Source organism: Microtus pennsylvanicus, chromosome 2, assembly GCF_037038515.1.
Source record: "Microtus pennsylvanicus isolate mMicPen1 chromosome 2, mMicPen1.hap1, whole genome shotgun sequence".
NCBI classification, from domain to species: Eukaryota; Metazoa; Chordata; class Mammalia; order Rodentia; family Cricetidae; genus Microtus; species Microtus pennsylvanicus.
The window spans coordinates 64,684,205-64,697,299 of NC_134580.1; the positions used below are offsets into that span (position 1 = coordinate 64,684,205).

The window sequence follows — 13,095 nt, forward strand, 5'->3', positions numbered from 1 at the left end:
GAATTGCATTGCAAAATTATGGCATCAAATTTTCCTTATATTATATTCTGTTATTTGTTTATTAAAGCTGTTTTCAGGTAAAATCCATGCTTTTCACCCTTTATGACTTTCTCCCCGTTGCCTGTCAGAATCCAAGTTCACAGAACACTGAAGCAGTGCTGCTGACTGGACTACACAGATCTTCCCACTAAGCTCTGCTCGTGCTTCTTCGTCTTTGCAGCTTTTTAAAAACTTTTTTGTATTCTTCATACTGTGAATATCTTGTCTTATGGGGCAGATAGTTGCTGTGGAAACTGAACCCAGGATCCAGTGTTTGCCACGATTCCCATTGACCATTGAGCCATATCCCCAGCTTATTCTTCTGTTTCTGCATCTCTTTAATGTGGAGCTTGTGCTAAACCATCATGAATGTAACTACTATGTCATAATTAATTTTAAATTATGTATTTGTCTTTCTAACTTTAGGTGGTAAATTCCTAAAGGGCAATGAACTTTTTCTTTTTTCTCTTTTTGCCCCCTTTCTTCCATCCCGGGTGGTCCTTATCTTCTTTCCACACTCCCCCTTTTCTTGTAGTTGCTGAAAGTCATCACTGGTACCGTGTGGTGCAGAAAGAGAAGTCCATGCTAAGTACTGTATGGCTGCTATGCCCAAGAAGTATACATAGCACGGGTATTCACAATCACAGAAATATAGTCACACAGTCCCAACCAGCTGAAAAAAAAAGGGATGTGAGATCTAGAGCTTGCTCAACAGCTAGTGCAGGATACAGTCAACAGCTAGTACAGGATACAGTCAACAGCTAGTGCAGAGGACAGTCAACAGCTAGTGCAGGGGACAGTCAACAGCTAGTGCAGGGGACAGTCAACAGCTGGTGCAGGGGACAGTCAACAGCTAGTGCAGGGGACAGTCAACAGCTAGTGCAGGGGACAGTCAACAGCTAGTGCAGGGGACAGTCAACAGCTAGTGCAGGGGACAGTCAACAGCTGGTACAGGATACAGTCAACAGCTAGTGCAGGGGACAGTCAACAGCTAGTGCAGGGGACAGTCAACAGCTAGTGCAGGGGACAGTCAACAGCTAGTGCAGGGGACAGTCAACAGCTAGTGCAGGGGACAGTCAGCAGCTAGTACAGGATACAGTCAACAGCTAGTGCAGGATACAGTCAACAGCTAGTACAGGATACAGTCAACAGCTAGTGCAGGGGACAGTCAACAGCTAGTACAGGATACAGTCAACAGCTAGTGCAGGGGACAGTCAACAGCTAGTGCAGGGGACAGTCAACAGCTAGTGCAGGGGACAGTCAACAGCTAGTGCAGGGGACAGTCAACAGCTAGTGCAGGGGACAGTCAACAGCTAGTGCAGGGGACAGTCAACAGCTAGTGCAGGGGACAGTCAACAGCTGGTACAGGATACAGTCAACAGCTAGTGCAGGGGACAGTCAACAGCTAGTGCAGGGGACAGTCAACAGCTAGTGCAGGGGACAGTCAACAGCTAGTGCAGGGGACAGTCAACAGCTAGTGCAGGGGACAGTCAGCAGCTAGTGCAGAGGACAGTCAACAGCTAGTACAGGGGACATTCAACAGCTAGTGCAGGGGACAGTCAACAGCTAGTGCAGGGGACAGTCAACAGCTGGTACAGGATACAGTCAACAGCTAGTGCAGGGGACAGTCAACAGCTAGTGCAGGGGACAGTCAACAGCTGGTACAGGATACAGTCAACAGCTAGTGCAGGGGACAGTCAACAGCTGGTACAGGATACAGTCAACAGCTAGTGCAGGGGACAGTCAACAGCTAGTGCAGGGGACAGTCAACAGCTGGTACAGGATACAGTCAACAGCTAGTGCAGGGGACAGTCAACAGCTAGTGCAGGGGACAGTCAACAGCTGGTACAGGATACAGTCAACAGCTAGTGCAGGGGACAGTCAACAGCTAGTGCAGGGGACAGTCAACAGCTGGTACAGGATACAGTCAACAGCTAGTGCAGGGGACAGTCAACAGCTAGTGCAGGGGACAGTCAACAGCTGGTACAGGATACAGTCAACAGCTAGTACAGGATACAGTCAACAGCTAGTGCAGGGGACAGTCAGCAGCTAGTGCAGGGGACAGTCAACAGCTAGTGCAGGGGACAGTCAACAGCTAGTGCAGAGGACAGTCAACAGCTAGTGCAGGGGACAGTCAACAGCTAGTGCAGGGGACAGTCAACAGCTGGTACAGGATACAGTCAACAGCTAGTACAGGATACAGTCAACAGCTAGTGCAGGGGACAGTCAGCAGCTAGTGCAGGGGACAGTCAACAGCTAGTGCAGGGGACAGTCAACAGCTAGTGCAGAGGACAGTCAACAGCTAGTGCAGGGGACAGTCAACAGCTAGTACAGGGGACAGTCAACAGCTAGTGCAGGGGACTATAGAGCTGCTTGCGTGAATGATTAGACCTTTGTGTATTTGTCAATAGAGCATAATATTATCTGCTGATGAATTTAACTGTGATAAAGAATTAATTGTGAAATGATGGTAAGAGTTTTTCTTACTGTCTGTCTGTCTGTCTTTCTTTCTTTCTTTCTTTCTTTCTTTCTTTCTTTCTTTCTTTCTTTCTTTCTTTCTTTCTTTCTTTCTTTCTTTCTTCTAGATAGGGTTCTCTATGTAGCTTTGGAGCCTGTCCTGGTACTTGCTCTGCTCGAACTCACAGAGATCCGCCTGTCTCTGCCTCCCAAGTGATGGAATTAAAGGCGTGTATCAGCATCACCCAGCGATAGTGTTTTCTTATTCGACAGTTTTATCAAGTAATTTGTTACCATGTTAAAGCCCTTTCCAAGTGTCTTTAATTTCTCCATCACTGGTTGTTTTTGTCTGAATGTATTTTTGTGTTCTATTAGTCTTTATTAAAATAATCAAAGTTGTTTTCTTCTGATCATATATACTGGTGAATAAATTATAGACATTGTGTTTTGATCCCGTGTATTTCCCTTCTGCTGTCTCTCATGCTCTTCTCCTCGAAGAAGAGTTTAGGTCTACTCAAGGCTGATGGGGTGGCTTAGCTAGTACAGGCCCTTGCTGCCAGTATTGATGGCCTGACTTCCATCCTTGGGACCCACATGGTAGAAGGAAAGAGAGAGCTGACTCCACAAGTTGTTCCTGACCTCCACATAGGTACTCACACACATCCATAGACACACACACACATAGACACACATATGCACACACACAGACAGACATACAGACACACAGACACATACACACAATTTTCAAATGTAATTAAAAAGAGTTCAAGCCTGTTCTGATGGATTTCCTTTTGTTTATCAAAGTGCATGACTTATAAAATAATAGAGAACGTAGTCATTTCTTAGCTAGGTGAGGGGAGTAAGGACAGAGACAGCAGCCAACATGAGGCGGGAGTTGGTAAGTTACTTTTCTGTTTACCCTGTAAGTGACCTACTAACCTAAGACACAACAGAACAGGGGTTATGTAAAAGTCACAAGTTGCTTCCTTTTTTTTTTGGCCATCAGTTACTAGGAGTAATTAAATTATTTGACAGTGCTAAAATAAGTTTATTTTTACCTATAATCATTAATCTGCTTTAAATATGTGAAAATTTTTATTACTTAATGCCCACTTTTCTTTCAACAAGTATATCTTTAAGGTCATTTAACTTTATTAATAGGAGTATATTTTTGTATATATGCTTAGATTTTTTTTTTAAAAAACAAGTGAACTCAAAAGTATTTTTTCTAAAGCAAACAAAATAGTATTTTCATAGTTGACATATTAGTTGTAAATAAAATAATTATTGAATCCTATGATACTGGTTACCAGTTATAGATGTTTTAATATTTGTTGACTATAATTGAGAAAAAATCTGAATATATACCATTTAACTTTGCCTTTATAGCATCCTTTTATCAAGAATGCAAAACCTGTGTCGATATTAAGAGACCTGATCACAGAGGCCATGGAGATCAAAGCCAAAAGGCACGAGGAGCAGCAGCGAGAACTGGAAGAGGAAGAAGAAAATTCGGTTCGTAATTAGGCTCAGAAAGTTCATATTTTAGATCATCTGGGTCATTTTTAAGTAATTTTATTTTATTTCTTAAAAAAATTATTGATAGCACCTTCTAATCCATTACCTACGTGATCAAATATTTAAACTGTTTCTTTGCTGTCCTTTTCTGACATTTTGAAAATCAGTGGTTAGTAGGATATAAAGTTGATACACAAGCCTTGATAGGAGCATTTACCTTGGATTTGTGCAGTTTGTGTCTTACAACCGAGAACTTTCTCTTTCGTGACCACCAGTTATACTATGAAAATAGTAAGTGCTAATGAATATATGGAGGAATGGATCCTTTATTTGTTGAATGTAAGATGGCTCACACCGTGTAAAACGACTGGTAGTTTTCTAAGATATTACATGCAGAATTAGATGATCTAGTTCTACTCCTGCATACAAACAGACGACCAGTGTCCAACTATTTCAGCCAGAACTGTGAGGGTCAGACCTGGGCTCTGGCAACCCTCTCAAGGTGGAGTACTTGTTTCTGGAGGCCAGTTAGCAGGTGAGTGATCCTGCAAAGCAGAAAAAGGAGTTTTGATTCTGACTGATCACACTGGGAAGAAAAAGAGTTCCAGGAGGTACCTCCCTTCCCCAAGTCCATCTCCAGGTTTAAATAGAGGGCAAGAGCTGCTGTATCTAAGCAGGGTGGGTCAGGGTGTGGTCCAGCTCCTCTGTGTCTAAGTTAGGTCTAGAGTTGTCAGACGTCTCCACGTGGGAGATAAGTTCCTCTCCTGAAGTGAGTGAGATTCCTGGGGAAGTTCGTTTCTCCCAGAGATACACAGCTCCTGGTGTCTCTGGAAAACCAGTTTGTCCTTAAAGTGGTGCTTTTGTTGTTCTATAAAAATCAGATATTTTTGCAATACTCATTTTTAAACAAATCAACACAAAATTTGATACTGTTTTTGCATAAAATTGTAGGTATACAGGACTTTCTTGTTCTTATTTAGAATATACTAATTTGCCTGCAATATTAAAGATGTAGCAGATGCAATTTGTAGCTTACTAACTAGGGCACAGGTAATATTTCATTGCCATATATTTTATATTATGTATAGTATAATATGCTTTATATTGTAAATAATATATAAATTAATATATAATTTAAACTAATCAACTGATTATTTAAAAAAATATGTGTGTGTGAACTTGTGCTTGTGAGTGTGCACGTGTGTGCTCTTGTGCATTCTACTAAACTCGTGGGGGGGGCATTCAAGAACAATTGCCATGGCAGAGGCAAGGAAGACAGAAGACAGTTTTGCAGGAGTCTGTTCTCTCCTTCCACCGTGGGTCCTGGGAATGGAGCGTGGGTCATCAGGCTTGGCAGCATGTGTCTTTCCCCAAGTTGGTATGGTTTGAGCTATTATACAGGGAGTTGTGTGTGTGTGTGTGTGTATGTGTGTGTGTGTGTGTGTGTTCGTAAGTATTGGAAGAGCTCACTATTTTTGGCAAAATAACAAGGCAACCATTCTATTCATGGTTCTTTGTGATCATTTAAAAGTGAAAAGAGCTGGGTGTTGGTGGCGCACACCTTTAATCCCAGCACTCGGGAGGCAGAGGCAGGTGGATCTCTGCGAGTTCGAGGCCAGCCTGGTCTACAAGAGCTAGTTCCAGGACAGGCTCCAAAGCTACAGAGAAACGCTGTCCCGAAAAACAAACAAACAAAAAAGTGAAAAGTATGGTGGTAGCATGTTGACTTTGTGAAATTAGGTAAAGCATAGATTGTACCACCGAGATTAGTAGGTAAAAACTTTGATAAGTAATTTATCACTGAAGTGCAGATATTTCCTTTGTCATATTGCTAACTTATATAAAGCATAAGGAATTGAATGGATATAGAATTTTATATTAAGTGAGATGGTGAACAAACTTACAAATAGTTCTTCATGTCAAGAGTTGCACAAATCCTTTTGTTTTTATGCATCTGTCAGATTGGCTACTTCTGCTTTCAGCTAAATAGAAATGTTGTATTACTTCATATTAACTGAGAAAGGGCTGGTGTAGTTGTACTGAGACACTGGAAAAGCAATGGGAACATTCTGGTAGCTTCTTTATATCTGAACTCCAAACCTTTCAGCTGTAACAATCAACGTGTTTGGTCATGCATGCAGTACTCAAGTGCAGCCTTCATTTCTGTGTCATTATTAGCGCATGGTTTCCTTGGTGGTTATTGCTGCTGCTGCTTATCTGCTGCCCAAGACCCTGAACAGCGGCAGTGATCACCAGCAAACTCCATGTTTTAAAATGCATCGTACATGGCCGAGTGCATATGCATTAGTAGAGACTTTTATAAATGTAACTTAAACTTTAAAAAAATTACTTCTAAGAAAGTAGCATGAATTAGTAGGGATTTATATTTAAGATGAAATTGTTGACGGTAAGTTACAATCCCTTAAAACAGCATTGCTTGTTACTTCTGATTCCCCCCTGTAAGTATCTCATACTCTGAGCTAATCCCTCATGGTACACACAGAGCTGTGGCAGTAAATCTTGTTTGTAAGTGTAAATGGTGTGACTGCATTCAAATGGTGTGACTACATACAAATAGTGTGACTGCATGCAAATGCTGTGACTGCATGCAAATGGTGTGACTACATACAAATAGTGTGACTGCATGCAAATGCTGTGACTACATACAAATGGTGTGACTGCATGCAAATGCTGTGACTGCATGCAAATGGTGTGACTACATACAAATAGTGTGACTGCATGCAAATGATGTGACTACATACAAATGGTGTGACTGCATGCAAATGGTGTGACTACATACAAATAGTGTGACTGCATGCAAATGCTGTGACTACATACAAATGGTGTGACTGCATGCAAATGGTGTGACTGCATGCAAATGGTGTGACTACATACAAACGCTGTGACTGCATGCAAATAGTGTGACTGCGTACAAATGGTGTGACTACATACAAATGGTGTGACTGCGTGCAAATGGTGTGACTGCGTGCAAATGCTGTGACTGGTTACAAATGCTGTGACTGCATGCAAATGCTGTGACTGCATACAAATGCTGTGACTGCATACAAATGGTGTGACTGCATGCAAATGCTGTGACTGCATACAAATGGTGTGACTGCATGCAAATGTTGTGACTGCGTGCAAATGCTGTGACTGCGTGCAAATGCTGTGACTGCATACAAATGGTGTGACTGCATACAAATGGTGTGACTGCGTGCTGTTTCTGATAATTGTCTGGGTTTTTTTCAGTGTTGCTCAATTTCAGCACCTCTCCCACATGCTGACGCTAAGTGGACGCTGTTCTGGCTTACTCGTCCTTTTATCATTCCAGCTGTTTAAAACTTCTTATGATAATGCCGTGGTATGACTTCTCAGGACTTCAGGATGTGAAGCCCTCTGGCTTTTTCAATCTGAAAATGCCCCCATCTCTGTGTGATTTATCTATGATTATTTTGTTGTTGTTGTTTCTTGATAATTTCATTCCCTTCTCTTTCTTTCCCACTGGAATGTTTTATTTTTTGTTGAACTTGATACTAAACTTTCAGTGATCTTTCTCTCTCTATTTCTGTCTCCTCATTTAACCTTTTTATGTTTTCTCATATCAAGTATTTACTATCCAAGATGTCTTCCTCTGTCTTTAGGGCCACATTTTCATCATCATATTTGCTATGACTCCCTGATTGTACATTGTGGCCACCACGTGATGTATATGATACTTGAGAGTGATACTAAATGCCCTCTTGTGGCTTCATGCAAAGAACAGAACTGGTGGAATCATAAACAACACTGTAAGTGACAGTGGATCTCATTGCTCTGGGGCCCGATTTGCTCGCTTCCCGTTGCTTCTCTCCTTGCCTTTCAGGAAGCTGTGCTTACCTGCTTCTAACTCTCAGCCTTTTTCTGGCCCTCTGCTGATGTCTCTCACTCCATGTTGCCTCATTGTCACACTGGTGTCCTTTTCCATGTCTTTGCTTTTGAGTCAGAAATGTTTCACAGGGGGGCTGGAGAGATGGCTCAGAGGTTAAGAGCACTGACTGTTCTTCCAAAGGTCCTGAGTTCAATTCCTAGCAACCATCTGTAATGGGGTCTGGTGCCCTCTTCTGGCCTGCAGACATACATGGAAGAAATGCTGTATATATAATAAATAAATAAATATTAAAAAAAGAAATGTTTCACAGAAGACTAAATATAAATCCATGTGTTGCTCCTGACATTTTAATTAAGTGAGTTTCATGTGCCTGCCAGTAATTTCTTAGCTATTTTGAGTTTTAAATATTAAACTTGTAATATGGAGATGTTTAATATATCTTTGCAAATAAATCTATAGAAAACTTCATGATTTTAATGTTTAAAGCCTTTTGAGTACCCATGAGTTTATTACCATTCTCCTATTTTCTGTCAGGTTGGAAATTAAAGTTTTCCAGGAAGGGAAGGTAAAACTTCTATAGCATTACAAAAACAAACAGACAGGGGCTGGAGAGATGGCTCAGTGGTGAAGAGCACTGCCTGTTCTTCTGAAGGTCCTGAGTTCAATTCCCAGCAACCACATGGTGGCTAAAAACCATCAGTAATGAGATCCGGTGCCCTCTTCTGGCATGCAAACATATATGCAGGCAGAACACTATATACATAAATAAGTCAATAAATAAATCTAAACAAACAAACAAACATGATGGGAAGCTAGTAAGATATTCATACCAAGATTTTAGTGGTAATGGTACAGGAAATGGTACTGTCTGTGAATGCGAGGTTGGTCTCTCGTAAAACAACCTGTTCTCGGTTATAGAGTAGTACTGCCTTAGCCTGCCCAATGCCCTGTTCTCCCGGAGAGCAACTGTGGATAATGGCCATGCAAATCGGACTGCACTTCTTCACATCTATGCTGTGGAGTCCAGGTTGTTTAGCAGCCTCTTACTGTGACTCTCAGCTTACCCGTTTCCTTTGGATATGGCCATTGTGGATTTTTCTGGATTTGCTGCACTTTTGGGATTCATTTGGCTGAAACTTACTGAGTCAAGGTACCGGGGATTGACCCTCTTAGGACGTGGCAGCAAGTTTTGATAGATGTTCTCGTGTTTCATCAGTTTTCTGTGATTACTTTTCTCATGACCCCCCCCCCTTTATTATTTCAATGAAAGGCTTTTCAGCATGGGGGCAGATCCATGCTGCCAGATTCTGCTCCACACAGAGAACCTGCACTTGCTGACTGCCCTGCCATCTCCAGTCTGGATGCTGGCTTAGACCTTACCTCATCACTGCCTGATTGGACTACAGCTTGACATTTGATGTTGGAACCTTTTATAACAATACATTTTGAAGTAAAATCAAAATTTTACTAGTTTAAGTTTCTAGAACATTGAAATTTATTATATTGAGTTGCTTCAAAAGTATTCATATTTTATATTCACTATTCATACTTAGGCCAAATGTCGCTCCTACTTTTTTTACTCTGAGTGAATGCAACTTTCAAGAATTTATGAGTTATAGAAATAATAACAAAGTACATTTCCAAATTTAATTTTCTCATATAGTTCAGTGTAGTACAAATTCTAATTGGTTTTAATAATAAAAGGCCCAAGTTGTTGACAGAAATTTCTATCCTGTCCAGTCCTGCAGCTATTCAGTCCCAAAGAAACACACAGAGGTCTACATTAATCATAAACTGGTTGGCCTATTAGCTCAGGCTTCTTATTAACTAATTCTTACATCTTAAATTAGCCCATAATTCTTGTCTGTGTTAGCCATGTGGCTTGGTACTTTTTATCAGTGAGGTGTTCTCATCTTGCTTCTTCTGCATCTGGGTGATGACTGCAGACTGAGCCTTTCCTCTTTTGAGAATTCTCCTGTTCTGGTCACCCACCTATACTTCTTGCCTGGCTACTGGCCAATCAGCATTTTACTAAAAAACAAGTAACAAATCTTTACAGGGTACAAGACCATTGTCCCACAGCACTCCCCCCCCCTTCATTTTTCTTTCAAAACAAGAACTCTGAATCTAATATCCTATGTTTAGCTTTTTTCCTGACCATTATCCACAACAACTTGTAACCAACATTCTAAACAAAGACAAACACCCATAATCCATTATTGGGCATGCAGGTGTAGTTTTCCAGGCCACTTCCTGCTGATTGTGGACACTAATAATCTTATGGGGACATAAAGAAAATTTAAGATTATGGTCAAGTCCTGACTGGAATATTCTGTGAGGCTTGATCATCTCAGGCAGCAGTCTTGAGGCTGTTCTAGATGTAGAACTCAGACATCTGGGCCATCCACTTCCACTGGAGATTTCTCAGGGGGTCTTCCTTGATCAAACCTGATTTTTCTTAACCCATAATGAATCCATAGCCTCTCATTTCCTATGGAAACAAAAGTAAAACCTCTTCTCCAAAGTAACATATCTTTTGACTGCAATTTTGAAGTCAAGGCATTTTCAAAATACATATGTTGGATTAATCCAGCAGCATTTATAACCAAATGTCTTTTAGCAACTGTTGCTCCTTCCTCAGCTGTCAATCAATTCAAAGACAACATAATAACATACAGTATCTAGACTCTCTGTGTATTTTTTTTATCTTTACATGGTTTTATTTTCAACTCTATTCCTTTTATTTTTACCTTTTGGTTTTTTGAGACTCAGTTTATCTGTGTATCTTTGGCTGTCCTGGCACTCACTCTGTAGACCAGGTTGTCCTTGAATTTACAGAGATTCGCCTGCCTCCCTCCTCCCAAGTGTTGGGATTAAAGGTGTGTGCCACCATACCCAACTACTCTCTTTTTTGTTTTAAGGACTTTATCCTTTTTTCTTTTCTCTCCCAAGCCTACATATATTTTTAAACACACTGAAAACCATTCAGAGGTTTTCTTCATCTTTGAATCTATCTTTATTGTATATCTCTTTTTCTGACCACATGAGTCTAGTAAACAGAGCCCACCCGAGAAAATGCTGCTACCAAGAAGCCATGCTTATCTCTGTTCTTTAGTGTCTAGAATTCCTTTCCAAGCTCTCTCAGGTTTTGAATGGATTCAGTTGTCCATGTTGGTGCCACTTGTTGACTGAGATTTTTGTTCTGCCTGATTCTTCAGCCATTCATCCCCAAAGAAACACACAGAGGATTACATAATTATAAACTGGGTAGCCTAGTAACTCAGGCTTTGAATTAACTCTTTCTTACATCTTAAATTAGCCCATTATTCTTGTCTGCTTAGCCACATGACTTGGTACCTTTTATCAGCAAGGTAGTCTCATCTTGCTTACTCTATGTCTGGATTATGACTGCGGACTGAGTCTTTCCTCTTCTCAGAATTCTGTTCTAGTTGCCCTGCCTCTACTTCCTGCCTGGTTGCCCCACCTATGCTTCCTGCCTGACTACTGGCCAGTCAGCATTTGATTAAAGAGATACAACTGACAAATCTTTGCAGGGTATAATTAGATCATTGTCCCACAGCACCGAGTCAGATATAGGGGTACATGCGGAAAGATCAGAGAAGCAGAGCAGCCAGCCACTAGTTCTTATTTCTACCAAATCCTCAGACCAAATGGAGTACCCCGTCTAGGAATCCTCAGACCCAGCTTGAGCTCCTGTTTCCTCCCACCTTATATTCTTCTCTGCCTTCTCATATCCCTTCCTTTCTCTACCTCCCTAGTGTTAGGATTAAAGGCATGTAACACCCAAGTACTGGGATTAAAGGTGTGAGCCACCACCACCTGGTTTATCAAAGCACAAGTAGTAGGCTGACCCCTAGGGCCTATGACCTCCTTAGTCAAGGGCTCCTGAGCAGGCTCACGGGTCTGGCATGAGTTTTCTCCCGTGGAGTGGTTGGTTACTCCCAAAGAGTCACACTACTATTCTCAGTGTAGGGCTCTTCTTGCCTGGTTCACAAGTTGCAGGGCTGGGGCTAGGTCTGTGGGTGTGTTGATGACTTTTCCCAAGCAGCCTGCATAGCCCTGTCGAGACCATGTAGAGGGAGCTTTCAGCTTGATGTCTGTTTGACTGTGGCCGTAGCCTGTGCCTTCTTCAGGAGTAAGGTCAAGTACAGGTGGACAGTGAAGAGCAATGGCAGCAGCCTGTTTTGTTTGGAAAACTTTGGAGCTTCCTTGGCCAACAGTTCATATTGTGATGTCCCATGTTTGTACTGGGGTTTTTGTTCAAGAGCCCATGGCTTCTTGGAGGAGCATTGATCAGTTCATTCTTGGAGGGTACCTCCATTCCAAATCTTTATTTTATATTTATATGTATATGTATATGCATATATATATATATATATATATATATATATATATATATATATCCATTTCCTTTTCCTCCCCCCCCCTTTAACAGGAAAGTAGTCAGCCCAGGCAGGACAGGACAGGAGAGAGGATGAAGGAGGGGGCAGGATGGAACACTCTGGCAGACACACCCATCCACGGGAGAACTTCAAATTTTAACTTGGTGGGTCCATCTGAGCCCACCCCTAAATCCTGCAATCATCCTATGGTTATATTTTTAGTAAGCTCGTGGCATAATAAGCTTCCATGTGACTCTTTTGTTTATCCACAGTTTTGGTTGCCCTCCCTTCTTCCCACATCTTCCATACCTTGGTTCCCCACCTGTTTAGACCTTTCCATCCCTGGTGCCCCTCAATTTCCATGGCGGATGTGTTCTGCTCTTCTCCTGCTTCCCTCCCTCCACCGCCCTTTCTGTCATTCTGGCTCTTACGCCAGCACACAGTATGAAGCACAGTGCTCTACACTTCATAGCTAGGGACATGTATTCTACAGACAGCTTGTCTGATGGAGGAAGGTCATTGGCTAATAAAGAAACTGCCTTGGCCCATTAAATAGGCCCAGCCTTTAGGTGGGTAGAGTAAACAGAACAGAATGGTGGGAGGAAGAGGAAGTGAGCTCAGACACCTTAGCTCTGCTCTCTGGGGCAGATGTGATGAAGCTCCGACCCAGGATGGACGTAGGCTAGAATCTTCCCGGTAAGCGCACCTTGGGGTGCTACACACATTATTAGAAATGGGCTAGTCCAGGTGCGAGAATTAGCTGAGAAGAGGCTAGATATAATGGGCCAAGCAGTGTTTAAAAGAATACAA

General features: G+C 41.8%; 1 protein-coding gene across 2 annotated transcripts in view; it reads left to right on the plus strand.

Moving 5' to 3' along the window:
- The window catches only part of Stk3 (serine/threonine kinase 3), a 212,174-nt gene that overhangs the window by 120,729 nt on the left and 78,350 nt on the right, over window positions 1-13,095 (plus strand). For both annotated transcript variants that reach the window (XM_075961214.1, XM_075961213.1), the window contains one exon: window positions 3,886-4,011. In XM_075961214.1, the coding sequence (XP_075817329.1) occupies window positions 3,886-4,011 (126 nt within the window). The remainder of the gene's footprint in view (window positions 1-3,885; window positions 4,012-13,095) is intronic.